This window comes from Cheilinus undulatus, linkage group 16, assembly GCF_018320785.1.
Source record: "Cheilinus undulatus linkage group 16, ASM1832078v1, whole genome shotgun sequence".
Classification (NCBI taxonomy): domain Eukaryota; kingdom Metazoa; phylum Chordata; class Actinopteri; order Labriformes; family Labridae; genus Cheilinus; species Cheilinus undulatus.
The window spans coordinates 18,867,170-18,893,918 of record NC_054880.1 but is presented as its reverse complement, the minus strand read 5'-3'; the positions used below and the strand labels follow the sequence as shown (position 1 = coordinate 18,893,918).

The window sequence follows — 26,749 nt, the reverse complement described above, 5'->3', positions numbered from 1 at the left end:
GATGCATACTTTCGCTAGGAAATTGTCATTTTCTCTGTGTTGAAAAAAGTTTTTTTTTTCTTGTGAAATGATCACTTACTCGTTTCTTGAGCTGATGTTTTGACTTCCTCTTCTCCTTGAGTCGACCGAGCCGCCGAGTCCCTCCCGTCTTCCCAGGCAGGCCGTTAATACGCTGGCTCTTTCCTCCAATGATCCCCCTACAGCTCTCAGAGCCACACTTACATGCTTGCTGCAGAGAAAAAGTGCAGTTAGTTATAAGTGAGGAATGGGCCTTACCAAAATAGAAGCAGCTGCAGAGATGGCTGTACGAATGAAATATTCAACGTTCTGTTCAATGAGGAGGTCAAAAGTGCTAGCTGGTGCTTTACCTGCTCCTCTGTGTTGAACGAATGAAAGTTATAGTCGTAGGTGAGCTCAGTGCCACTGCTGATGTCCTTGAGAGCAAAGAGGCCGATTCTGTACACCCCATTCACTGACCTTAAAGAGGAAAGTAAAGTAAGGGGTGTTATATTCACATTATTGATTTTGCATAACATTAAGACTCATATTCAAACTGAGATTTCAGTATAGAAAATTCACTGAATACTGGCAAAGATTCTTTTGTGCAGAAGGCCTCAGGAGTTTTAACCTTTCAGTAATATTCCTTCATCTTAAAGGCTCTGTTCAGAGTAGGACTGGTGAATGCTGTAAATCATACATATTTCAAAATGTTTTGTTGAATGGAAACAAGTTATTTTTTTCCATAGATATTTAATAGATTTTTAATGTGGGACCAGACAGCATCAAAACACAATGAAATTATTTCTGAATTTTTAAATAAATTTTTTTTGTCAAATATTCATGCTGGTTTATTTTTATTCAAAATCTGAAAACAGGTGTTGTTGATGTGTTAGAGGGATTGAAGTAAAGTTTGACATTGATTAATTGTACACCTTTTATTCGAGTCCTGCACACCATCTATACTGCACAAATCAGTTGGTAGCCCAGTGTTGCAGATGTATTTTTGCAATTACTACAATGCTCTCTCTGTCTCCTGTGTCTGCTTTTGGTTGAATTACAACTTAAAATCTTTATTTTTATTAAACCTAAGTACTTTTGATACTAACATTTACTGGAATAACAAGGGACACTATCATTTTCACTAACTATTGTTGGTAAAAAATGTATCAAACAGCTTAAATTTTGACAACCTTAGGTTGTTAAATAAAATGCTACCCGTTTAAAGTAAACTTTCCAATTTGACTCTGGTCAACTAAGTCCTGTATGAACAAAATTACATGAAGGTGTTTCAAAAGCTGGGAGGGAAAGAGGAGAGGAGTGTCCTGGTTTGAACACGTTGTCAGTCCTTTTGCTTCCCTCTCAACACGAAGCAGTGCTCCAGCTTTCTGCCTTTCTTCTAAGAATAAAGCGCTCTATTCTGTTTGCCAGCCGCTTGATAATTTATTCCTTCTATAGGGGTAAAGAGCTGGTTCAGCGCATTGTCTTCAGCCACTACAGCTGTATCTGAGGCACGGCTGCATGTAATCTCTCTTCTGTGACAAGATGGATGACTCGTCAGGCTTTGTGCTGAAAATCCTCCATCCTTTTGGAGTCTTTTATTTCAGCACAGCCGCTCTACATTACACACATACACACGCGATGGCATACACACATGCACTGTCCAGTGCCCTAGATTATGAGCTGGTCTATGCTGGAGAGCAGAGGGTATGGCAATTTGATACTTATCTCTCTTTTGGATGTCTGCTGTCTATAGTCACATTTTTGAGGGGTGAATTGTAGTGACACATGTTGCAGATTCTCCATTTAACAGCAAAACTAATCTAAAGGGAAACAGAAGTCAGTTTCTAGTTAAAAAAGTCAGGCACAGTGAGGCCAGCTCAGGACGGGTCTCTCATTGCAGTGGATTTAGACATGCTGTGAGAACAATCCCCCAGGAAACCAGTGAATTGTTTTGGCGTGGTGCAAGGCCTTTAAGCCATTTAGTTCTCTGAACACTGGCTGGACTGACTGAGGTGATCTCATCAGATTACCACCACACAACCACATTAAGGAGACTGGGGTTTGGACACAGAGCTTTCTCATTTAAAGTGAAGTGCACCTGCTACACGTGTCCCTTTTAGAGCTTGTGTGAGATACCCAAACTGGGGCAACACAATACTACTGAGTATACTCTGAAACTACTTATGTGTAACTTGTGTTAAAGTGGTTTAACCGTATGGCTACAATAAATCCACACAACTTCAAACACTTCTAAATATAACTATGATCTAATCTTATATAAACATGCCTTTATTGTGAGGCATTAGTACACACAGAAAGGTTCACAGATACAAGATTGATAATAACATAAGATTACTTATAGTATTACCCCTACTTCTATGGTAAAATTAGTGACAAAAGTAGGAGTTAAACTGCTAAAGGAGGTGCTTCTATAGCTCATCTGACTTGTCCTTTTTAGAATTCTACAATATCAAAGTAATTATTTCTATGCTGAAAATCTGCCTCTACTTCCTGGTGCTTTCATTTCACTCAGTTTGCCTCTTTCACAGCGAGTAAGACATTAGCCAGCCCACCCCTGTCATCAGGCTCACAAACAGATAGCAATTAACTGAAACCATTTCAGTAATAGGCTGGTATTTTCCAGTTCGTTAACCATAAATGACGGAAGCATTTAGAAAACAAAATACTGAATTATCAAGGTGGAACATTTTCCAATCAGCTTCTCCAACTCTTCTCTCACAACAATCCAGCAAAAGACTCCCAGCTCCACTTGTTTAAAACTGTCTGTCTCTTTAATAAACTCTGACTGTGGATGTACCCGCCAGTACTTAAAGGCTCCCTGAGGAGTTTTTAGAGGACACACATGCGAGGGAACGCATGCAGATGATACGATAAAGTGTCCTACCAATGGTGAAGCTGTATTCCTTTAATCTACAGGTGGTAGTAACACGACAATATGCTGCAATGCACCAGCAAAGATGATTAAGAAGACAGCAGGCTAGCAAATATGAGTATATAACACTTAATTGAAAAGATCATCAATTAGGGGTTACTTTAGGTCAGCTACAGCATCTCCTTTGGGTGTTTTTTTGCAACAAGACCAATCCCATTGCGTTTTAAGAAATGATTTAAGCTTTCAGTCATAAAGACATAATCTCTACAAAACCCCATGAACTTTATCTCATTTATTGCAAAATCTCTAATATACAGAAATATCTGGTGCATAGGGCGTACTTAATACCTTTTCTTTATCAACTAAAGTTGGCTGCAGCTTTGGTATCAGGGCAATCAATATACCAGTACAAAGTGTCAATACACCCAAAGCCAATACCACAAGTGTGTATATCTGTCACTGTAAAACGCTGCACAATCAAAAATTCATCTCTTTCATTGTGTACTGAAAGCAGCTGTTTCACTGCTCAAATATGCTAGAATACATGATGACATAGACCTGATCGGCAGAGTCTGACACCACTTTTTAAGCACTTTTTTCCCCCACTAGGTTAAAACCCCACATTTAAAGAGTACAGGGACACTACTGTTCGGTAAATAAACCTTGTGGAGTGCTGGTTTGAGTGACAACACTCCGTAAATGTCAGGCAGTGGAGGGCAGTGCGACTCATGAGCTGTGAGACTGTCTCACAATAATTAAGGCTGAGAGCTCAACTACTGCTCCATAGCAAGTAGATGCACAAACTCCATGTGACAAAAACAGATGGTATTAAATATGACACAGCTGCAGAAAAACTACATGTTGTGGACGAAAAGGAAATAGTCACACAGGACAGTTTAAACCTTTTTCCATGTAAATCAGACTGCAGCAACTAATGTGGCATTTTCAGTCAGCAGCACTGGTATGTAAGACGCAGTCTGTTTTTAGGGGTCCAGCAGAAGGAAAAAGAGAAAGGTGTCTTCACGTGGCATCTTTTGTCCCATGTAGAGTTTACACTCCTATTACCGCTTAAGCTACTGTGCTTAATCTGAAATATAGACCCACAGCCTGCAAGTCAGGCTGTCAACCTCAACTGTTCAATACTTTCACTATGCCACTGTTTTCTTTAATTGCATGACTATGGCATGAGGGAGAAAAGCTGTTGAAAATTGGCACAAGCCTGTAAGACACAACTAACCTGCAAGCTAATTTGAAACGGAGCTTCTGCTATTTTCTTTTATAGATTATTCTAAATCTTTAATATTTTATTAAAGGACATTTTCCTTGTTGTGATTGACAAAAAATATTGAAATACATTCAAAAACACATCGTTTCTCGCAAAAAGGCACTTCTGGTTAAAAATGTGATTTTGCTGATCAAGGATGAGAAAGGAAAAGCACTTGTCATGTTTGTTAAACCACAAAGACACACATAGTGTATTTGTGAGTGACTATAATTAAATTAGCTTTTATAAAACTCCCCCACACCCCTATAAAAGAAACCCTAATTTTATTGTAGTCCTAATTGAGCCTGGCTCAGTTATCTGTCCATGACAACTTTTGGTGCTCTGCTTACCCTCATGCCTGAGAGGGCAAAGCCAAATTTGGGTTCTGATGAGAACTGAAAAGCAACACCACGACATTAACCAGTTTAAGAGCCGCCGTGACACCCACCACTTCTGCATCTCACAGTTGGGTTCGCAGCTGTGGTTTATGAAGCGTGCCTCATTGCCCATTCGGTAGCTGTCAATCACCATGCCGCTATCCAGGTTCAGACAGTAGTGGCCACTGTGGGAGAAGTACTGCTCCATCATACGGCTCCTAAAACACCACAGAAGAGATGAGTGGAACATTAATTTCATATCAAGATAAATGAAGTCTTGAACTGAGAAGGTGAAGCTCCATCATTTTATGTGACAATACCGACTCACCTGAACTCCTGTTCACTGACTACCTCTCCAAGGTACTCGATGATGAACTGACCATTGCGCAGTGATTCCTTGGTGCGGATACCCCAGCCCTTGCCTTCAGTGCGAAATCGCTCCAGGCACTGGACCCACTCGTGTCTCTGGATGTGCTGGTTGTCACACTGCTCACCGCATGGGCAGGTGCTGGGAGAGCACTCGGCAAAACTCATTCTGAGGAAACAGGAAGTTAAAACAATATACGCTAGGGCAGTTATTCTTTTTCCTTACTCTATTTGCAACCTCCATATGCAGTATTTATTTATTAGGAAATACACCACTTTCCACATTATTAAGCAAATGACATTTTTCTCTTATTTTCCTAAATATTAATGCAAATGAGAGTATTTTTCAAGTCATCAGCCATTAAAGCATAATTCACATGTTTTTGAACAAACGTCATAATGATAACCGTTACTTTTTTTTAAATAAAAACCTCAAAATGCACTGTTCCACATGATTAAGCACGACAGAGTTTTAAAACATTTTATTGGCTGTAAAGAACTGAAAATGGTTATTAGTAGAATATGCAGCATTAGAAGGTCTTATTTACTGAAATCAAAGCTATTTCAATCAAAAACATCTTAACAGGCAAAGTTCCATGTTAACATAGGAGCCCCTCTTTGATATCACCTTCACTATTCTCGCATCCATTGAACTTGTGAGTTTTTGGAGAGTTTCTGCTTGAATTTCTTTGCAGGATGTCAGAATATCCTCCCAGAGCTGCTATTTTGATATGAACTGCCTCCCACCCTCATAGATCTTTAGCTTGAGGATGCTCCAAAGGTTCTCAATAGGGTTGAGGTCAGGAGAGGATGGGGGCCACACCATGAGTTTCTCTCCTTTTATGCCCATAGCAGCCAATGACACAGAGGGATTCTTTGCAGCATGAGGTGGTGCATTGTCATGAATGAGGAAAATTTTGCTACAGAAGGCACTGCTCTTCTTTTTTTATCATGGAAGAAAGTGGGCAGTCACTTTTTTTTTACCATGGAAGAAAGCGGTCAGTCAGAAACTATATACTTTGCCAAGGTCATTTTCACACCTTCAGGGACCCTAAAGGGGCCTTCCAGCTCTCTCTTCAGGAATCTGGCCCAAAACATGACTCCGCCCTCTCCTTGCTGACGTCTCAGCCTTGTTGGGACATGGTGGCCATCCACCAACCATCCACTACTCCTCCATCTGGACCATCCAGGGTTGCACAGCACTCATCAGTCAACAAGACTGTTTGAAAATGAGTCTTCATGTGTTTCTGGGCCCACTGCAACCGTTTCTGCTTGTGAGCACTGGATCAGGCGGCCGAATAGTAGATCTATACACGACTGCAAGCTTCTGGAGGATCCTACACCTTGAGGTTGGTGGGACTCCAGAGCACCAGCAGCTTCAAATACCTGTTTGCTGCTTTGTAATGGCATTTTAGCATCTGCTGTCTGAATCTGATGAATTTGTCCATCAGAAACCTTCTTCATTAGGCCTTTATCTGCATCAACCCATCTGTGCTCTGAATCAGCCACAAATTTCTTCACAGTACCATGATCACGATTAATTTTTCATGAAATATCTAATGTTTTCATTCCTTGTCCAAGGCATTACACTATTTGACACTTTGCAGCAGCAGAGAGATCCTCTTTCTTTCCTATATTGCTTGAAACCTGTGGCCTGCTTAATAATGTGGAATATGTGGAAAAGTGCATTTTGAGGTTTTTATTTAAAAAAAAATAACAGTTATCATTTTGACGTTTGTTCAAAAACATGTGAATTATGCTTTAATGGCTGATGACTTGAAAAATACTCTGTCATTTGCATTAATATTTAGGAAAATAAGAGAAAAATGTCATTTGCTTAATAATGTGGAAAGCAGTGTATACATATTCAAAGTTCAACCAAAGTTCTTTTTATTTGGACAAAAAGATTTTCTCCACAAGGAAAGACAAAATGACAAAAAAGACAAAATGTCATTTTCTTTTACCTATTCAGACAATCATCCAGGCAGGCTTTTTCAGTCTTGTCCTCGGGAGTTCTACAGTTGCATGTAGTTGTTTCATAACCAGAGAGAGGCTTCACGTCCACATAGACATCTGTGACACAAATGGGGGATTACCGTTTTACATTTCCTGTTATTCACAGTCTTCTGAAGTGTGACCAGTAGTGCGGTCTCTAGATACTTTTATCTTTCTATAAAACAGAAATCAAGGGTTACAAAAGTTCAAGCAACAAAGGCAATGAAAGCAGCGCAACAAATAGATTAAGACATATAAACTGATTAGGCTACAAATTACATTCTGGCTGTGTCACTGGAACAAAGCTGGGTACTTACTCGATCTGATCTTTTTATAAAGGGGGACATCAGGCCTCTTGTAAAGCTGAAACACAAAGATACAACAGTAAACACAAAGGGGTTTACAGACAAATCATTACCTCCAATTTGGCTGTGCCCTTAGAGGGACCCCTCAGTAATTTGCTGTGAGAAGGGAAAAACCTTGAAAAACTCAATATGATTGATCACCTGATCGTGTTTCCACAGCCATAAGATGTCGTAAGGCAACTGGAAATCAATGCGCTTCTGTCTTAGGTATTTCCCTGACAAAGACAAAAAAGAGGGAATTGGGGTAAGAATTAGGAAACTTAAAACACATACTGCAAAAAGAAAGGGCTATCTTTTTAATTTCTATAAATCACTGTTACTGTTTTACAGCCATTATAAATAAGAGGTTTGAGTTCTCCCTGAAGTATTTCTTTTAATTAGCTTATGAAATTTGAAGTTAATGGCCTGTGGTAACAGTAAAAAAGCAAGGGTCAGGTTCCTAGAAAAAAGCTGGCTGAGTTATCTGGATGTTTTCGATGAGTAAACTCAGAAGCTATTAAGAGTCTGGCTGAAGTTAAGAAAAGGTTTTGTGGCTTTAACTGTGTTAAACTGTGAGATGTCATTTAGAAACTGGGGTTGCCACTGCGAGTACATTTTCCCGGTTAAATAAACTTGCTGTGGCAAACTGTTACAAACTTTTATTTCTGATCTTACCAGACATTTCAAGAGAAAAGGCATCAGCAGATTGAGTACAATAGCTCCACAGAGTTTCCATTTCTCTTAATAGATCCCCCAACATCTACTTTATGGTCAATTGACTCTTTCAATGGTGCTGGGTCACTCCTTTATACTCAAAATGTGTTAAGTTAAATCTGGCTACTGTTACCCAGCACTGTGGCTCTGCTTCCATGCTGAGCAACACTTTCAACTTTAAAAGTAGCTTCTCTTGCCCAGCAAGGTCTTTAAATGTTTTTAAAGGCCCTGTAAAGTAATCGAAAAATCTTCATTTTCAGTTTGTTGTATGACAGGTCACTGTGTTATGAAACACCAGGCCAATTTCAGTCATGAAAAATATCTCTAATTTTATACAATTAAGTTTCAAATCATGAAAAATGAGGCTGTAAAATCCACTCTTGTTGGTTGACTGAGCTGAAACCACACCCACTCACAAGATATATATGTATATGATCCTCTTAAAATTGCTTCTGATCACTGATCAATAATTCAGTGACATGTAGACCTTAGTGTTTTGACATATTTACACCAACCTTATTCCCAAATATATAGTGTGTTAAGACCCAAAGTTTGGATTTCACTTTACTGGGACTTTAAGCAAAGCAATGAGCAGGTCAATATCTATGCAATGTATGTGTAACCAATCCATGGCCAAACTTTTTTAAAGATTATTTTTGGGTCTTTTTGCCTTTGTTTAGGTAGGACAGCTGAAGAGAGACAGGAAATATGGGGAGAGAGGGTATGGGGACCAAACACCCCCAAGACCGGGAATCGATCCCACATCCAATGTAGACTCCAGCCTCTGTATATGGCTGGATATAACCCTAGTATCACATCAGCAGTGCAAAGTACAATGGATGGATTACATCTTTAAACAACAAAGGAAACATAATTTAAATTTGTTTAATGTTTTAAAGAGCTCTTCAATAAATGTATAAAAATACATGGTACACTCTGAAAAAAAGGTATCAAAATTTGTGACTCACCGACATGTATAGGTGCTGGAAACAATCCATACTCATGCTCCCCTGGTATGTATTCAAGTTTCTCTTTTTTGAGTTGCAGAAGCTGGCTCCGGGGGCTACAAAAGAGGGTTTTAAAACATTTACATCTTAATGCAAAAAACCTTAAATGTGCTGCACTGATATGTGAGGTAAACAATATCATCAAGGAGAAAAGGTTAATATCTAATCACAGCTTTCTTTTGGACTCACTCTTCAGTCTTGTACACATCGGAGTAAAGTCCTGCCTTCTGAAACTTCTTCTTTGGAGGCCTGGCTGGTCTCTTCTCCCGTTGGCTGGTTAAGGGCATGGGTGGAGCTTGTTCCCTGGAGGCAGTGCCTGGGAGTTCCGGGGTGCGTTGGCCATCTGGTTTGCTCTCCATTGGGCTAAAATTGAACCATGATTTGGTTTTTAGTGGAGACAATACTTCATAATTGTACTTTTATACATGAGCTACAGCTTTGACTCTCACCATTCCATGTAAATCTTGGTGCCCAAAAACTGAGGGGTTTTTTGGTATACAGACTAATATTGTAAAAGTGGGATTGAAAACTTTACTTACCCATGAAATTGCTGAAGCTCATCCTGGGTTAGCCAGATTCTTCCTGTTCCAGTTTTGGACCTTGCCACCAGGTTGCCAAGGTTCTCCTCTCTGTCAAGCAATCTCTCCTCAGCCTCCTCTACCTCCCCGTCCTCTTCCTCATCCTCTTCTTCTTCTTCCCCATCTCTCTCCCAGTGCTTCCTCTTCTGGCCTTTTCTTTGCTGGCCCTGAACTACCGACTCTATAGCATCCGTCACAGTGTCTCCCTCCCAGCCTCTGCCCCCTGCTGGCCTCTCCCCTGCTCTGTCCTTATGCCGGGTTTGATTCAGCTCAACTGGTGGTGGAGATGGTGGCGGTGAAGGTAAGGGGTGTTTCCTTGGGCGTCCTGGGCCCCTCTTTTTCACCATGTTGTTTCCTGTGCGAGCCTGCCTCTGCAGCTTCTTTGCCCTCAAGATTTTGTTGACGTGGTGCAGGCTGTGTTTGGAGGGCTGTGCCCGGTGGGAGTGATGGGACAGGGAGGCATCTAGGCAACAGTCCTGTGAGGGGGAGAGGCAGGAAGGGGCAGAGCCATGGGAGTGAAACAGAGAAGGTTGGTGATGGTGCTGCTGTCGATGGTGCAGGGATCCGTCTGGCCCATCAGAGGTCGAGAGTGCAACACCTCTTGTCTGGATACCTGATGACCCTAACCAAACAAAGAAAATTAGCACCTCTTATGTACCATGAAGTATTGCTTTTCTGCATATGTAAGGGGCATGAAACCAGCTCTCTCTAACACGGTCTTCATATACTCTTGTTTTAAATGCCCCTTTCAATTTATAAACTTTTTTGATCAAACCTAAACATTTCCCCAAATAGCATGGTTTTTACACTGAATTTCAGAGGTGGGAGAAAGTCATTGTTTTGCAAGTGTCAAGTAAGTCTCAAGTCTTAAATCCAAAGTCTCAAGTAAAGACGTGCAAGTCCAAGTCAAGTCTCAAGAAAAGACAAGTCGAGTCAAGTCCGAAGTCATAGCCTTGAAATTTTCGAGTCCTTACAAGTCATAAGCACTGTTTACCAAATAAAATGCCATTTAAACAATGTAACAATCAATTAAATTTGAGAAATACAATGGATGCATTTTGAATTGTTTTATTGTTTTAGCATTCAGGATATAATTAGTGCTAAGTGGTCCACCAACAAATGAACTTCTGAAGACGTTATACAGTCATTTTAACTCATAACGTGAGTGTGTGTGTGTCTGTGTGGTAAGTGTGTGTATATGTATAGGTGTGTGAGTGGATATATAGGGTTTGACCCTTATATCATGCTGTCAACTTTCTGTTGTTGGATGCAGTTTTTTCACTTCCTTGACTAACTTTGAGGGATGGGAATCGAGAACCCATTCCGTTTGAGAACCGGTTCCAACTTATTCAATCCATCAACATCATTTACATTTTATCTTATTAATCCCTTCATCAATGAATACTTCCACATGCCTTGAATAACACAGTCTTGCGGGACCAGCAAGACCAGCACAGGTAGTCAGCACGATCAAAAACAAGAGACAAAAACTGGCTAAAGCAGTCAAAAGTGTGGCTTCATTTCTCAAAAAATGATGCAAACAGTGCAACTTGTAACATCTGTCAAACGGTGATTTTATGCAAGGCATGCATCTTTTTGCACAAGAACTGTTAATTTTGAATATTTCAATTTATTTGTATACATTCAGAGATCTATGATCCAGAGACTAGTTTAAAATTTATTTTAAGGCTTTACCTTTTAAAAAAATTTGCAGCACTTTTGTATTCTAATTCATGTTTGGACTGAACATCCAAAGAACAGTTTGTGTATGTCTGTCTGAACCGTTTGGGCCCAGTTAAAAAGTCACAGGACCAATCAGCGATGAGGGGCAATACTTTGAGGCGTGTCATGACATTAGCAAGCAGCAATAAGACGCTGGTGCCGTTATGGTGGAAGACATTAGCATGGATGCTGTTAAAGCGTCAGTTTTATCAGAACTTGACGACATTTCTTTGTTAAAAGAAGAACAAAGAACAGCAGTGAGTTGTTTTCATTTCAAAAACGACATGTGTACTGACATGTCTGCAGTTGCCATGGGCGCGTTATGCAGTTCTATATGGAGTTTATTCCTCGTAGCTGCGCACACGCACCTCGGTAGCAGCGGCGAGATCATGTGTTTTGTTGCTCTGATTGGCCCATAAAGATGTGACAGACAGAATGTTCATCCAACCACCCGAAAATAGTTTTGTTTTTTTTTGTTGTTTTTTTTTTTATCAAAGGCTCTGCTCTTTCCCAAACGCTGTATATCAAAGGTTTTCCAGATGGATGTGTGAAACACATCCATCTTGAGTGCCAGGTTACATAGAGTTGAATACTATGCAAACAGAGTCTGTGCCTTATGCATGCAAAAGCATATAGGCCACAGGCAACACTGCTGCCATCACAGCTACACCAGCATGATGTTTCAGGTGGACGCTCAGTCAGTTTCAGCAGGCAGCACCTCATCTTGGTGCTCATCAACATAAATTCAAAATCCTCAATTAGAAACAAAATTTTGACTTGCACACCAACATTAAAGTAACGTTTTATTCGCATCAGTCTATCAGCATCATGTCAATATGTCAGATGTGAGTCCAGACTTGATGAAAGAGGATTTAATGATGTCCAATGACTTGCAACAGTGGGATCAAACCATCTAACCCAATTTACAGAGTCTGAGTGGGACTATTAAGCTTATTATGTAGCTTATCAGGAAGGAAAATAGCTTTAACCATAGCCAGCTAATTTTCTTATTTCTATTTCAATGTCTTATCTGAACAGCTCAATATGTGTACATACGTGATAGTTCATGCACGTGTGTAAACAGTGCTCACAGAACTAGTGGCATTTTTTTACTTTTATTTTCATTTGGAGGAGGAAAAAACAAGTTTTCTCTCTCTCTCTTTTATGGTATCCTCAGCCTTCCTCACAATCATTCTCCAAATAAACTCTTCTATCAGTGTGTTTATCTACATCCATCAGTCCCCACTTGTCTTGTGTGGCAGCCCAGTCCCCACCCTTGGCCTCCTCTACCTTAATGGTGCTGTCTGTGACCGCTGGGTGACCCCATGTCCTGAGCTCTAATCCTGGATTACCCAGCCGTTGTTTGAACTGAATCACGCTGCGTCAATGGGGACCTTATAGCCTCTTATCTCACTTACTGACATGCACATACACGATAGCTTGCTTGTCAAAAGTATCCATGCTGATCATGTGTTTAAAAACTGCATTTTAATTATTATACGTTCAGCAGAATTGTAAAAACAGATCTATAATCAGATTTTAGTAAGGCTGCAGCAGCAGCAGTTGATAGCAGCAGTAGATTTTTGATTGCTTTTATAGCACACATTAAATCCTACAGGAAGGTTACAGATTTCTTTGCATGGAGCCATTGCCAGACTTTCCTGCTTGCATTGTGTGACCTTTCTGTTTCGTCTGGAGCTGGCTCTGAGAATACAGCCCAGTCATTGACCCCCAGCAGAATTCCAAACACAAAAATAAGAAGCAATGTGAAAGAGATAGACTGATTGCAAGGCACTGCACATACAGACACCCACAAACACTTTCGTGGGTCGTAAGTGAGATTTAAGGGGGACTGTGTTTGTAGGAGTTCCTACATTATTTCTTTAGGGAAATCCTACTTACTCTGTAATTCATACACACCTGACCTACTGCTGCCCACATACATATGGACACAAATGCAAATCAATCTTAGTGAGGGGGACTCACTTACTCTGTTATAGCAAGAAAATATCCGAGGTCCTAGGTCTTACATCTGCAACATTAACTCAGCCCAGGTGCTGTGTGTACTTAAGGATAGGACCAGGCCTTATACTGAGGGCTTTTGAGGGAAATGTCTACTATATATAGCACGTTAACAAAACACTCCACCCCTTTTGCTCTTGCAGGAATGCAATATCAAATGTGCCCAACTGTAGCCATCCACACTCCCAGGAGCTAGTTTAAATCAGAACACATGTTTTTTTTTTTTTTTTTTTTTTTGCCAACCCTGTAACCACTGGTAAGAGCTTCCAAATGTCAGACAGAGTGTGCACAGGGGATGTCATCAAGAGGGCTTTTTCCCTAGAATAAGTGGCCCATTGCACTTAGTATTTTTCTTTTTACAGATGGGGAATAGCTGAGCAGGCTAAAGAGACAGAGCAGATGATTTCCAGTGTTGTTTGATCCAACCACAACTGATGTGTGGATGGTTCCAGTTGTAACCACTTCACCATCTCTCAGCTCTATGAAGGATTTTCAACAGGCTTCACTGTGCAGAGATCAAACAACATTTGAGAGCCCACTCGCTGTGCCACATGGCAGTGTCTAAAAGAATTATTGCCCAAATACTCCGTCCTGGAATCAGTGCTGGATCTAATTGATTGCACACTGTGCCAGTTTCACCGTAACTGTGCCGAGCCATAAAGCTCATCAGACATCAGCCAATCAAATTCAGCCACAGGATTCTTGTTGCAACTATTTTTGGAGAATGAATTTGGTGCACAACTGGCTCCATAACCTTTTACAATGCCCAATTTAATTTGGGTTTTTTAAAGAAGGATTAAAAGGGTTTCTGTGTTAAAAAGCTAAGCGATCTTTATGAATGTTATGAGATAAATGCAATGCATTAAATGCCAGAGTAATTGATGCAAATAACTATGCTGCTACTGTTACCTGTCACTATAATGTAACGGTATAAAAGAGATGCACTGATGGTAAAAATCAGGGGTGATGCCAATACTCATGTTTAAAGAAACAATATAGCCAATGTCCATGATTTTCATCACTTTATTTCATGTAAGACTCCTAATTCCATCATATTCCCTAATTTTTAAACATGAAAACACATCAGTTTGTCCAAGAGATCAAATAATAATGCTTTTTTTAAACTAAGCAGTTAGATGTGATAGAGTTCAGCATTAAATTGATATGACAAAACAGGTAAGTATCTGCCTGCGACATTGGTTCATACTCACATTATTGGCTGATGGTTGATGTTTGTCAAAAGGGGTGATACTTGCAGAAATTAATGTTAAAACCATCTATCTGTGCATCTCTAATAATGTCTTAATTTCTGAGGAACTATAACCTGTATATCAATGGACGGTATGATGTAAGACAGTGGTTCCCAACCTTTTTTCCTTTGAGCCCCCCCCTACTTGTATCTAAGAAAACTTGAGCCCCTGTAGGACTGACAGGAAAAAAAAAAGGTGATACTTTGTGGCTAAAATTAACATATATCTTAATCATTTTTTGTGTTAATCTAAACAAAGTAGCCCTAAACATACATTCTTGTACCCAAAAAACATTGTATGAATGATTTGTAAGTGTAATACCATGATTTCTGTTAATATGTGCAAATCTAATTTTAACAACCTCGATGCAGACAGGAAGAGATCTCTGGCGCCCCCCCCAAGGGGGTCCCGGACCCCAGATTGGGAACCAAGGATGTAGGAAGCCCTTTCATACAGGCTGGCTTTAAAATTTCACACAAACAAATCAGACTTACCTAACTCTCTCCTTTCTGCTGATGTTGAATGGTCCTTTCTCGATGGCCGGTCTATGCGGGAGAAGCTGGAACTCTCTGCAACCACCTCCATCTTTCTGCTCCTGCCCCCCTTCATCGTAGTGCGGGTGAGAGCAGAGGCAAAGAGATTTGTAGGATTTGGAGAATCATGTGCTTCAGGCTCTACATCGTCCGTGGGTGTGAGGGGCTCCTCATCCTCACTGTCTGAGCAGCCTGCTGGGTCCTCAGTGCGTCCATCTGAGAACGGACCCTGCCCAGGTGCAACATGACCCCTTGAAAGCTTAGAGTAGTCTGCCTTAGAGCTGCCCATCCTGAACCAGGACTCTAGTGGGTGGTGGCCTTTTGAGCTGCTGCCCAGTGCAAGCCTGGAGGGGCCTAGGCAGGACATGGAGTTATCTTTGCGCTTGTATCTTTCTGCAGATGAAGATGAGGAAGAAGAAGGAGAGTTGGCGGATGTAGTAGTAGGTTGCTTGCTGGCACTGGTGCTGGAGCTGTCCCGTCCAAATCTGCATCTTTGTACAGACTCTGCCATTCCTAAACTGCCGACTCTCTCTCCTTTCCCTGTTGCTCCGCTGTCTGATATCCCTGCACCAGGCCGACTCCCTGATCCTCCTCTAACTGCTTCCTCCCTGTCTTCCTCGGCACAGCGCTCTCTGTGTTTGTGTCTGTGTTTGTGTTTGTGGTGCCAGCTGAAGGAGAGCTCAGATGACATGGGAGGGAACAGGACAGGGGACCTTCCTGCCCCCAGATACTCCTGCCTGAGCAGCTTATGTTTTTTCTTATGAAATTTTGAAGGGTTCAGCAGGAGATGTGAAGGATGGTGATGGTGCATGTAAGATGTCGGGGGAGGAGGGGGGAAAGAGGGTGAGTGGTGGGAGTGGTGGGATGGGGCTGTGTGGGGCGACTGGTGGTGTGGGTGGGGATACAGGGCACTTGTTGGAGGAAATCCTCTATAATAGCCCAACCCCAAGGGCCCTGAGGAGTAAGGTACACTGTAGGATGGGTGGTAGAAACCTCCACTTGAGAGTGGGAATCCAAGTCCAGGTACAAAAGGAACCTCAGACATGGACTCCCTCAGTTTGGGAGGCCTCCCCCGTTTCTTCTTCATGTCTGGTTTACGAACATAGTGCAAGGGGTCACAGGAGTAAGCAGGATGAGAGTAGAAGCTGCCAAAATTAACCCTGAAGATGGTAGGAAGGAGATCCCTGTGTATATAATGATGTGGAGGAGGGCCCCCTAGACTACTGGCCCTGCTTGCAACCCCTGGTACTCTACTTGTACCTGCCCCTAAACCTAATCCACTGCCAAGCCGGTGCCCTGTAGTACGGTGTGCTATCCGTATTTCACTCAGTCTCACAACAATCTCATCCAGCTCTGCAAGGAAGTCTGGGTCAAGCCGCCTGGAGCGCAGCTGCAAATACTTCTTCTTGCGTTTCCTTTTTTGTCTCTTTAGTTTGTCATAGCCAGGGCACCCATGGCTGCGGCGTTTACACTTGTGCTTATGTTTCTCCTTGTGTCCTATTAAGGAGGAGGTGGGGGCAGCTGGGTGAGGTCTCCGGGGATCAGGTGATGATCGTGTCCCGTGGGGTGATGGAGAGGGAGAGGGATGTTCCATAAGCACAGCCGAGTGTCTCCGCCTGCCTCTGGAATTAAGGCCCACTCCTGGACCCAGGGTTGAACCCATGACCCCTGGCATTAATAATCCACTGCCCATCCCGTGTGGCATCCCGATTGCACCCAATCCACCAGCCCCTCCTGCTTTCTCACCCCGATCAGAGGTGCTGTTATTGTCCGTTCCTATACCACTGTCGCTGGGCACTGTCTCCTCACTGTGTGACTCACTTACTGGTGATGGAGTTGCTTCTTTTAGCTCGCTGAGAGGGGCAGGGGAAGTGGGATGGAGCGGCCTGGGAGGGGAAAGCTTATGATAGTGGTAGTGCTGCCTGTAATGGTGGTGATGATGATGGTATCCACGGCAAGATGACTTTTTCTGGGAAGAAGCTGAGGCCAGCGTTGTTGAGCCTAGCCCTTGGTTGCGAGGATTAGGGGCAGAAAAGGTTGGGGGAGGGAAAGAGAAAGTGTTGTGGCTATGGTGGGGGTTAGAATAGTGAGAGTGACCTGCAAAGTGCACAGACCCAGGCTCCACAAAGCTGGCATCACTGATAGGACTGTGCCCTCCACTAGACTGTGAGAGGGAGGGGGAGGGAAAGACTTCTGAGGAGGAGAGCTGGTGCTGTTGCTGAGACTGTAATTGATGATGGAGGGGAGAGGTGGTATTTGGGGACAGGAAGGGGTCTTGTGGTGGTGTTGAAGCATTTGTCGTTGTTTTTGGTTTGCGTCCTCTCCTCTTGCCCATATATATTGTGCCCTTTTTGCTGACGTTTATTTGTGGCCCTAGTTTCCCCCCAAAAGAGGCAGCCAGGGATGATAATGATTGGGTTGCAGTTTCTGCAGAGGCAACTGCTCCACTGGTGGTACTTTTAGGGGTCTCCTCTGTTCCTGGACCTAACAATATTTGGCTGAGAATACGCTTCCGTTTTACACTCTTCATCTTATTAATCTTGCCTATAATAGTTTTCATGATGAGCTGCCCATTTCCTTTGTTGCGGAATCGTTTATCTCCCATTTCTCCAGACTCTGGAGCCAATGTGGGAGGCTGACCCTCCTGGGGCAAGGTAGGAGGAAGGCGCTTAGGGCGACCTCGCTTTCTAGGCATAGGTTTAGGAGGATCAAGGTCCACCTCTGGGTGAAGAACAGGGGGGTCCTGCTCTTCTTTGGACTTCATCAAAGATGAAAAGACCTTGGAAGGGGCTAGCTTATTAGGAAGGCACCCACGGGCTGGGGCATCAAGTGTTGGCATTTTAGACTTTGGCCTTCCCCGTTTCCTGGACTGGGGTGGAAAGAGCTGTGATGCTGCACTTTGTGGCACAGGATTTGGTTTGACCTTATTTGGATTTGGAGGCCTGCCCACTGGTCTTTTAACTGGTGGTGACTGGGATTCCCCACTTGAAGATAAAGGCAAGATGGTATTGCTCTGGTCAAAGGGACTGTCTTCATCTGCTCTTTGACTCTGTGCCTTGTTCATAGCACGGGACCAGCGGGGTTTCCTTCCCCTGCGTTTTTTAAGGGGTTTGCTGTCCTGCTCTTCAGCGGAGTCCACAGATGAATCTGGAGAATCATCTCTTAAAGGTGTTTGTGGACCTTCTTCACCATCAGGCTCTGGAGAAGAGACCCTTTGTCTTACAGGTTCAGGGGTACTGCTAGTCCGACCAGAGTGATTAACATCTAGGTTGGGACTGCGCTTACTCGGACTACAGCTTTTCCCCCTCTCACCTCGCAGTGACTGATTACCAACCCCCTTGTCTTTTCCCTCAGACTTTCCTGTTCCTATTGGAGGGGGGGACTTGGTTAAGTCTCTGGGATTGTCCCTGTCCTGCTCCACCTCACTTGCACTGCTTTCCTCGGCCAAGGCAGGACTCTCTTGTGCATGATGTCCTTGTGAGGGAACAGGGGAGCCCAGGCGAGTCACTGCACTCACTGTCTTCTGCTCAGCTGAAGTGGTGGAAGAGGATGAAATGGGACAAGACGATGAAGATGAGGTATGGGGCGGGCAGTGAGCTGTACGTGACTGCGTCTTAGAAATGCTACTCTTGCTGTTGTCATTGCTGCTGTCCTTTGACATAGCTGACTGCCGGTTATTGCCAAAGGTGAGTGCAGGGCTGCTGCTGCGACTACTGCTGTTGCTGTTGTTCACGTTGACGTTGTTGCTGATGTTGTTAGTGCTGCTGCTACTAGCTTTCCCTGAACCTTCTGTTTCCTCCTTCCTCAGTGGTGTCGAGGTGGTGGAATTTTCCATAACACTGTCTTTGTTCCTAGAACCATAGGGCCGACCAGGTGGTCGTGAAACTGGAGGTGGAGGAGAAAGGTGTACCATTCTTGAATATGTGTTCCTATTGGCCATAGCCCTGTCTCGTTGCTTAGCTGTGGGGGCCATAAAGCCAGAGCTTGGGAGCGAGGGAGTAGGGTCAGCCTTTGCAGATTTGGCTGGCTTGGGGGTCTTTGATGGGGGACATGTTGCTATGAGTTGAGCTAGTTTTTCAGTGACGGTGGGCGCTCCCCAAGTTTGAGCACCCTTGTCCTTGTCTCTCTGGCTGTCAGTGCTGTAGGTGTATTGAGGAGGTTTCACACTGTCAAAGCTGGGTTCCTTTGATGCAGGTAGCGTTGGAGAAGATGTCCGGGGATTGTGTTGAGAAGTTGGCGTTTTCTTCCCAGAAGGATGTGTTTTGCTGTCTGGTGGAGGGCGGTGAAGGTTAAGGGGCTTTTCAGATGTGTTTGTGGATGCCTTTGTGTCTGGTTTTGCATCAGACTTGCTATCCGTCTTTGGTTGACCCTGAAAAAAGGGATGAGATGGCAAGTCATTAATAAGTCACAGGAGGTAACCATAAAATAATCATGTTTTTAACACATGTTTGTCCCATCCTATCCTACTGTGTCATTGATTTATCTGTCATCAGTTTAGTTATCTGTGAATAATTTTTTCTAAAAAGTAGGAGTTGAGAAAATGATAATCACTTTTTTCAAGAAGGATTTCACTTGCTCCTTGGTCGGACAACATCACAAAACCCAAACAAATATAAAAATAGCAAGTCTTCCAATCTAGGTGGCTATCACAGGCAAATATTTGATATTTTTACTTTATATACAATATATGATGTAAGTATTAATCATTGAATCATTAATTTGTCATCAAGAATGTACACTGTTTTAACTATAAAAACTTTATATGACAGTACAGCTTCTGTAGTGCTTATACTACTCAACCTGAAAGCAACAGCCTAACCTCCAGCCAAAGACAGCCCCAGCCAAAAGTTCAAACAATCAATTGGGCATAGGTTTCTATTTCCCTTTTATAAACTGCAATTCATTGATGGGATTTTCTGTCCAATGCTGCCTCCTGGCCTTACCCATGGGGGAAGTTACTTTCAACTCAATAACACTTCAGATCAGGGTCAGACTGGGGACAGTGAGGGAGAAATAGAGAGAGAGGTCGTACAGGGGAGGGGGGATGGAGAGTACATGGCCAGGCAAAGACTGAGGATCGACGCCTCAGACAGAGGGGGCAGTGCATGATGAATAGACAGGCCAACAGCGCAAACAAAGACTAAAGAACAATTTATGCCCTGCTCTTTATCTGTGCAATAAATGGTGATTACTAGGGTTACGTTGTTATTGACCATTGCCTCACTGATGACCGACTATAAGCAGTTCTAAGCAGTTCAGTAAGTAAGGTTGATTTACTGAAGCATGAAAACAAAATAAATGATACATTTGCAAGCATGCTGGCTGTCCAAATACATAAATTAACATTTTTTCACTGCTTACCCTTTTTGATGGCGTGCTCCCATTCACTTGTGATGTTGTGGTCGTAGTGCTAGTAGGAGGAGCAGGAGGAGGTGGTGTAGGAGCTTTAGCAGAGGGGGTTGATGATGAAGATGGTGGGGCTGGTTTGCTGACACTGGGACTCTTCTCCCTCTCCTTTTCCTTGCCCTGTGATGGACTCTGGCTCTGACTGCCCAGCCCATCACCTGTAGCAGCTGCCCGGTTTCCACGGGCGCCACCTCCTCCACGCCCTGTGTGCCTTACTGTGGCCCTGAAGGCCGGTCGGCACACATAATTCTCCAAGATCTTCGGGGGTTTCTTCATGCGTTTTGCTTGAAGTCCAATCTTAAGCTTGACATTACCCTCAGACAGGCTGCTCTCTTTGATGGAGAAGTGGGACTGGTCACCTCCTGCCCCTCCTTGCCCACTTGCTCCTGCTGCTCCAGCACCTGCAGAGGCAGCAACAGCTCCTTCCTTCTCTCTATCCCTCTTCTTATCATCCTCTTCCTCTTTCTTTCCCCCACCTCCCTCCTTCTCTCTATCCCCTGTCTGGGCACCTGAGAGAGGAGGGGGTGGAGTTGCCGTCCCTCCCTGGCTCTTCGGATCCATCTGGAATTGAGGAAGTGCGCTGGTTTACTGGGCAGGTGATGTTGTGGATAAGAGGCAGAGTTTTTTTAAGGGGATGGGTTGGGGTTGAAGGGGGAAAGGGGGGAGGGGGATAACAGTGAGGGTGAAGCCCTCCTTGTGTTTGGATGGCTTCTTTCCCTTCCTCGGCTGTCCAGCCCTCTTTCTCCGTCCTTCAACTGTGAGGGTAAAGAGAGAGAAAGGAGAAGAAATAGGTAAGGGCAGACAATTCCACATTAGTCACCTTCAAACAGAACATCAACCAAACACTGACAGTTTCAACACTGCCCTGCAACCGAGAAGTATAAAAATGTCTTTACATGAATGATGGTGGAAAGCAGACGCAACTTTTATCATCTATTTGGTTAGAGGCTGTCCTTCATTCCGTCCTGGTGACTTTTTATGGTGTGTTCTTCCTCACAGGCTATAACAAAGTGTGACCTATTTACACAGAAAAGATCTTCTCTGGAGAAATGTAACCTTTGGCTCAAGGACTCTGAATTGTCCACCTGAGAACTACAAAGCCATCAAAGTCCAGAATCAATAGTTAATCCCACATCCTTTGGGGGGATACGGGATAAGATGCCAAATGAGCAATCCCTTAAATTCCCTCATTAGCAGCAGTGAAAACGGGTGCATGTGATAGTGTCAGAATCCTCATCCCCTACGTTAGAACAGCAGAAGAGAGCAGCATGATTCTTAATTGTGTTCCTTAGAGGGCAGAACAATTCAATGAAGTTGTCTACCGCTCCCAATGGCCACTGAGTGATTTAATGCGGATTCGCCCCCAAGCAGGTGCTTTCTCCGGGTGAAGTCATTTGGAGGCAATTCAGAACTGTGACCTCAGCACATTGGGCCCTCTGGGACTAGACAGTGGATCCGACCGCCTTTCCAAGCCTCCGCCAGCAGCAACAGAGAGTGAGTGATAGAGCGTCAACTTGCCGGTGGTTTCTCTGGGCCCTACATTAGCAGAGAGCACTAAAGGAGCCACTTAATGGAGCCTCTGGAAAGTCATACAAGTCGTCACATCAGTTAAGTGTCAGTGGCAGAGAAAAAACTGAATCAGCCCTACACAGTCTCAGACCATGTTTGTTTTGGATTATGACTCTGGAAAACAGTAGTAGAGATTTTTTGTTGAACCACACAGCAAATGCAGCCTGATTTTTGGAGTCTGGCCCATAGCTCCCCCACGCCCTCTTCTCCATGTTTACTTCAATTACTCAGTCCATTTCGCTTTAAAACTGCAGACTCCCCCTCGCTACACATACCGCACTCAAATCACACCTCCCTCTTTTCTTTAACAGTCCATCAATCTCTGTGCGCTTTCACCATTTTCTTACAGCTTTCCCGTCCTCTTCCTGTCTGTATTTGGCAAACTTGGAAAGCAGTAGTAACAGCACACAAACTAAAGTCACTGTGTTTCTGCTCTAATCCAAAACACATTTCATCCGCTGCCACCCTCCTAACCCTGCTCCCTATGCCCTTCTCTTGCAGTGACAAATATTCCCCTCATTCTTTTACACTAAATGCTTACAGATCAACTTCCGCTGCCTGGCAGTAGCTTTGCCAAAAATAAGTCACTGTAGCACCTAGCTCAGTGAGAGACTGCTGCTGATACTAGTCTAGAGAATAACCTCCTAGAGAGTCATAACGTTTCTCTCACCTCTGATGCCTGCACATTTACTGGCATTTGTCTATTTCCAATTATTTGATCATCTATCGAATCACTCTGTTACTGGTGACTGATAGGGCTCTTTACTTTGCATTTTCATATTTAGTATAGAGGTACTTTTGTAATAACAAAACAGTTAAAGAATACTGCAGTTAATGAAGTAAGTTATCTAAATTCATACTGCAGAACATAATGAGAGCGCCACTGGATCCAACAGTCTTTTTTATTAGAAAGGTACTGTACATGGAGAGGGCAGAATCCATCAAAAGTCCAGGCAAAATCAAAGTTTAGAGAATACAAAAGATACATTGCCAACATTTCAGTGCCAAAACGTTGCCAATGTACATGTGCAATTCAGACAGTTTGCAGGATTTCACTACCAAGCTTTCATTATTAGAAAAAAACGATTCCAGTATTGGGCTCCTATGACTTTTATTTTTGCTGCAACAGCATCATTTTGTGTTGGAATTGATACAATGGCAAAAAAGTTATTTGTGTATCATAAGATTTTTTTATTAGTATCATCAAGTTTTAAGTACTGGTATCAGGACAACCCTAGTTGATTTAGCCTTAGATTTGTATTTGCCTCAATTTAATGCACATCATCTGGACTGCTGTCCTCGTATTCATACAGCCAACTTGTACAAACTGATTTTGCAATGCTTTACGCATTCCTGCACATTCTAGACCAGTGGTTCTCAACTGGTCCAGCCTCGTGACCTGCCTACCCACCTGATGTATTCAATGGCTAATCGCGACCCAAAATTTTAAAAAACAAAAACAAAAATGCATGTTTATTTCATGAAAAAAAGTTGCTGTTTAGATTTATGAGTGGAAAAGAAACAGGACATGACTAACTTGTTTAACACATTATAATACTAATGTTTTTGCTGATTTCCAGGGATCCTGAAAAATTACCTCAACATCGTGGGAAAAGCAGCTTTGTAATTGCAATAAAAGGAGATAGATGATTTGAAATACTGAGAAAATGTTTAAAATTTGCCCATTATCATTATAAAAGAGTAAAATAAAATGTATGGATGTATGTTCAGTTAGGACTGCAGTACTTTATAGGCTTTTTGTCACCAATTTTTCCAGATACACATTTGTAACCTCCTGAAAACAGCTCAAAATCCCACTTTTGGGTCCTGACACACCAATTGAGGAACACTGTCCTAGACAACTCTTTAATTCTCCCAAAAATATATTCATATAAAATAACATGTTTTAGCTTAAGTTATTTTATATAAGCATTACTTAGTTCACTGTACTTGAATCATTTTATAGCAGAGACTTGAAACTATTTCTTCCTAATCTTTATTCTATTTTTATTTTTACCTAATTTTCACTCAAAACATCCTTTCAATGTGTAAATCCAACTGGCAATAAAGCCTGATACTGAAAACAAAGAGTTTAGAAGAACAGGTATACAAAGTGATAACAAATGTCAAATGTAAAACAGAGGATCAATAATCAATATCAGGCCAATGGCTAAGAAATGGCAGAGTAGGCAGGAAAGTAGTAAACAACTTCCCGCGCCCCCTCCCACTTCTTTCCCCTTACTCCCTCCCTCCTTTCACTCCCTCCACACTTTTGCACACGTTGTTCATAACTGCTGATTTCCCCTTGGCCATAGCAATAGTATCCAGCCCGCCCACCCCCCACCTCATTCACATGAGGGCTGGCGTCTGCCCTCTAAGCGCCGTGTCATTTCCAGGGCTTTTACTCCATCGGTATTATTGCGAATGGGGGAGAAGCTGCCAAATTCCTTTACTACTACCATTAGTTTGCGTGGTATAACAACGAAAGTGCCCTATTCCAACAACTGACTTAAACGAAAAAGACAGTAATAAAATGTAAACCTTGTAGATCAACGGGGTGCAGCAGGGGGCTGCAATAAATCGGACCAGGATGACAGGTGTCGTACCAGCAGCACCATGCACTTTCTTTACTAGCAGCGAAGGACAGTTAATACACTGTACCTAATTCAAACGAGCGATCTTAATTAGCCACACTTTCCCCTATGTAATGCAAAAACGTGGTTGGCCAGCGAAAGGCTGAACAAACCAATAACGTTTTCTGCTTTCAGTTTCCTGTACAGTCAGCCCTGCCTCTCATGGGAATAACTCATGAACCTGTGAGCGCATCACCCTTTATTTTCACTTCAATAGCTTCAAATCAGTCAGCACTTCTCTTTAGTCACGATTACAGCCTGAAACGAAAGAAAATCCGAACTTCAGGCGCATGCTTTTACACTTTCTAACGAGAACGCATGCAGACGAGAGAAAATTTTGCATGCTCATGTGTAAACACCCATAGAGGAAGCTGACCAAACAGCAGCAGAGAGCAACTGTGGTGAATCTACACTGATGTCAACAACAACAATGAATCTATTCATATCACAGTCACTCACCTCTGTAACTGTCCAGAAACGGTGTTCACATTATTTGGCTGTGTCCTCCATTCGTGCGTTTCAACGTGGTGGCCACATTTTATATCTTCCAAGCGCTGGATCGTCAACACCAAAAAAAGAGAGAAATGTCAGAGTCTGGCTGTCATATTTGTTTGTTTTCAACAGAAATATTCGATATTTACTAGCCCTTATCTGTAAAGAGTATTCGCTCTGTAGTATTCAATTGTATGACTAATGTTTGAGCTGTCACAACAAGGTAATAATGTAAACCGCAGCCTAACAAAAATAAATGTCAATGCACACGCAGCTCTTAACCGCCAACAAGATGTGATTGTTACCCTTGCAACCTCCAAAACACAAACTTGCGATGGTGTAACTTTAGAGAGGGCATGTTAAGCATCCCCGATTTTTAACATTACGAGCTTACAGTAATACGCAAGGTAGTCAAGTAATAGCGCTCAATATAACCCGTGCATAGTGAAACTGTTGTTTTTATTTTGTTACAAGCTAGCAGCTACCTTCCGTCCAATAATAAACAGCTTCTGCTAACGTTACATTTTGTATCAATGGCACTGGTAGCTGCTAACTAGCCATCTATCAGGAGCCTACTCGAGGCTTCTGATTAGGCTTCTTACTCCCGCAAATGTCCACCTTGCACCTTCAATGTGTAGTGTATTAGTAATAAACACGTACCGCTTCCAAATAAATTGTCTAGAAAAGGTGAATAAATGGCACAACCCTGTACAAGTGATGCACATAATCTTACATCTCCGTCACATTCTCGTAGGCACTCGTGTTACTACATCTCAGCTACAACGGCTAACGATGCACTAGCAAGACAGCTAAAGCAGAAAAAATATTCCAGCTTTGGTTCAAATGTAAAGCCGCAGTTTAAATAAGGTGGAGTAAAGACGAAAAATGAAAATATGACGAGTTATAGTCCAGTGTTATAAAATAACAGATGCAGCGCCGTGTAGGTTATTAAAAAACACTAACTGTCAACAAAATGGCGGCTGCGTTGAATCAACAGAGACCCGAAATGGATCTCCCTCTATTTCTTCTTCTTCGGTTGTAAAAATCCCTTTTTCCTTACAGCAAGTGATATCCGTAATATTTCCCGGGATGCTCCGAAATCCGCTCCCACACGCCGTTAGCTGGGCCTGGATGTGTCAGCACGGGCCTCTCTCGTTAATCGGGCCTCCATGTCTGCTCAGCCCGTATCGCTACTGTGTCAGTACAACACGGGCATTCTCAGTCCCAGAGAGGAGGGGAGGGAGGGGAGGACGGACCGAGGAGGGCGGAAGGGAGAGGAGGAGAGGAGAGAAGAGGGGAGCAATGTCGGTTTACGCGGTTGTTGCTGTCCCGAGTCATTGAAAAAAATAGTCTGTGTTTCATTATTTTACTATTCTCGGTTATAGTTCAAAGCTGTGTTTATAAGACAGGTCGAGGGTGTGTTCACTGGTATGCAACGGTCAACTGTCAAACAGGCGGTGCTGCCTGGTTTCAGCTGCCACACACCAGCGTCTAAAAACGTTACAGTACAGAAACATTACAGGCAGGAGCAGGCAACGACAGCCCTATGAATAAGCTACCCTATTAGCCAGACTAGATGGTATA

The 26,749-nt window shown here is 42.9% G+C and overlaps 1 protein-coding gene across 4 annotated transcripts in view; it reads right to left on the bottom strand.

The window, feature by feature from the left end:
* Positions 1-26,360, bottom strand: part of ash1l (ash1 (absent, small, or homeotic)-like (Drosophila)) — a 41,899-nt gene extending 15,539 nt beyond the window's left edge. For 3 of the 4 annotated variants that reach the window (XR_005993105.1, XM_041809637.1, XM_041809639.1), the window contains exons 1-14: positions 26,226-26,360; positions 25,133-25,227; positions 20,427-21,226; positions 15,027-19,434; positions 9,500-10,160; positions 9,150-9,323; positions 8,922-9,016; positions 7,402-7,475; positions 7,213-7,258; positions 6,865-6,973; positions 4,863-5,069; positions 4,606-4,752; positions 369-477; positions 80-229 (exon numbers count right to left, since the gene is read on the bottom strand). Coding sequence is in view for 3 of the 4 variants with exons in the window: in XM_041809637.1 (XP_041665571.1) it covers positions 80-229; positions 369-477; positions 4,606-4,752; positions 4,863-5,069; positions 6,865-6,973; positions 7,213-7,258; positions 7,402-7,475; positions 8,922-9,016; positions 9,150-9,323; positions 9,500-10,160; positions 15,027-19,434; positions 20,427-21,032 (6,786 nt within the window). In the remaining variant the exon portion in view is untranslated. Of the gene's footprint in view, positions 1-79; positions 230-368; positions 478-4,605; positions 4,753-4,862; positions 5,070-6,864; positions 6,974-7,212; positions 7,259-7,401; positions 7,476-8,921; positions 9,017-9,149; positions 9,324-9,499; positions 10,161-15,026; positions 19,435-20,426; positions 21,227-25,132; positions 25,228-26,128 lie in introns of all 4 variants that reach the window. The other variant, XM_041809638.1, reaches the window with a different exon arrangement.
* Between the last annotated feature and the right edge of the window lie 389 nt (positions 26,361-26,749).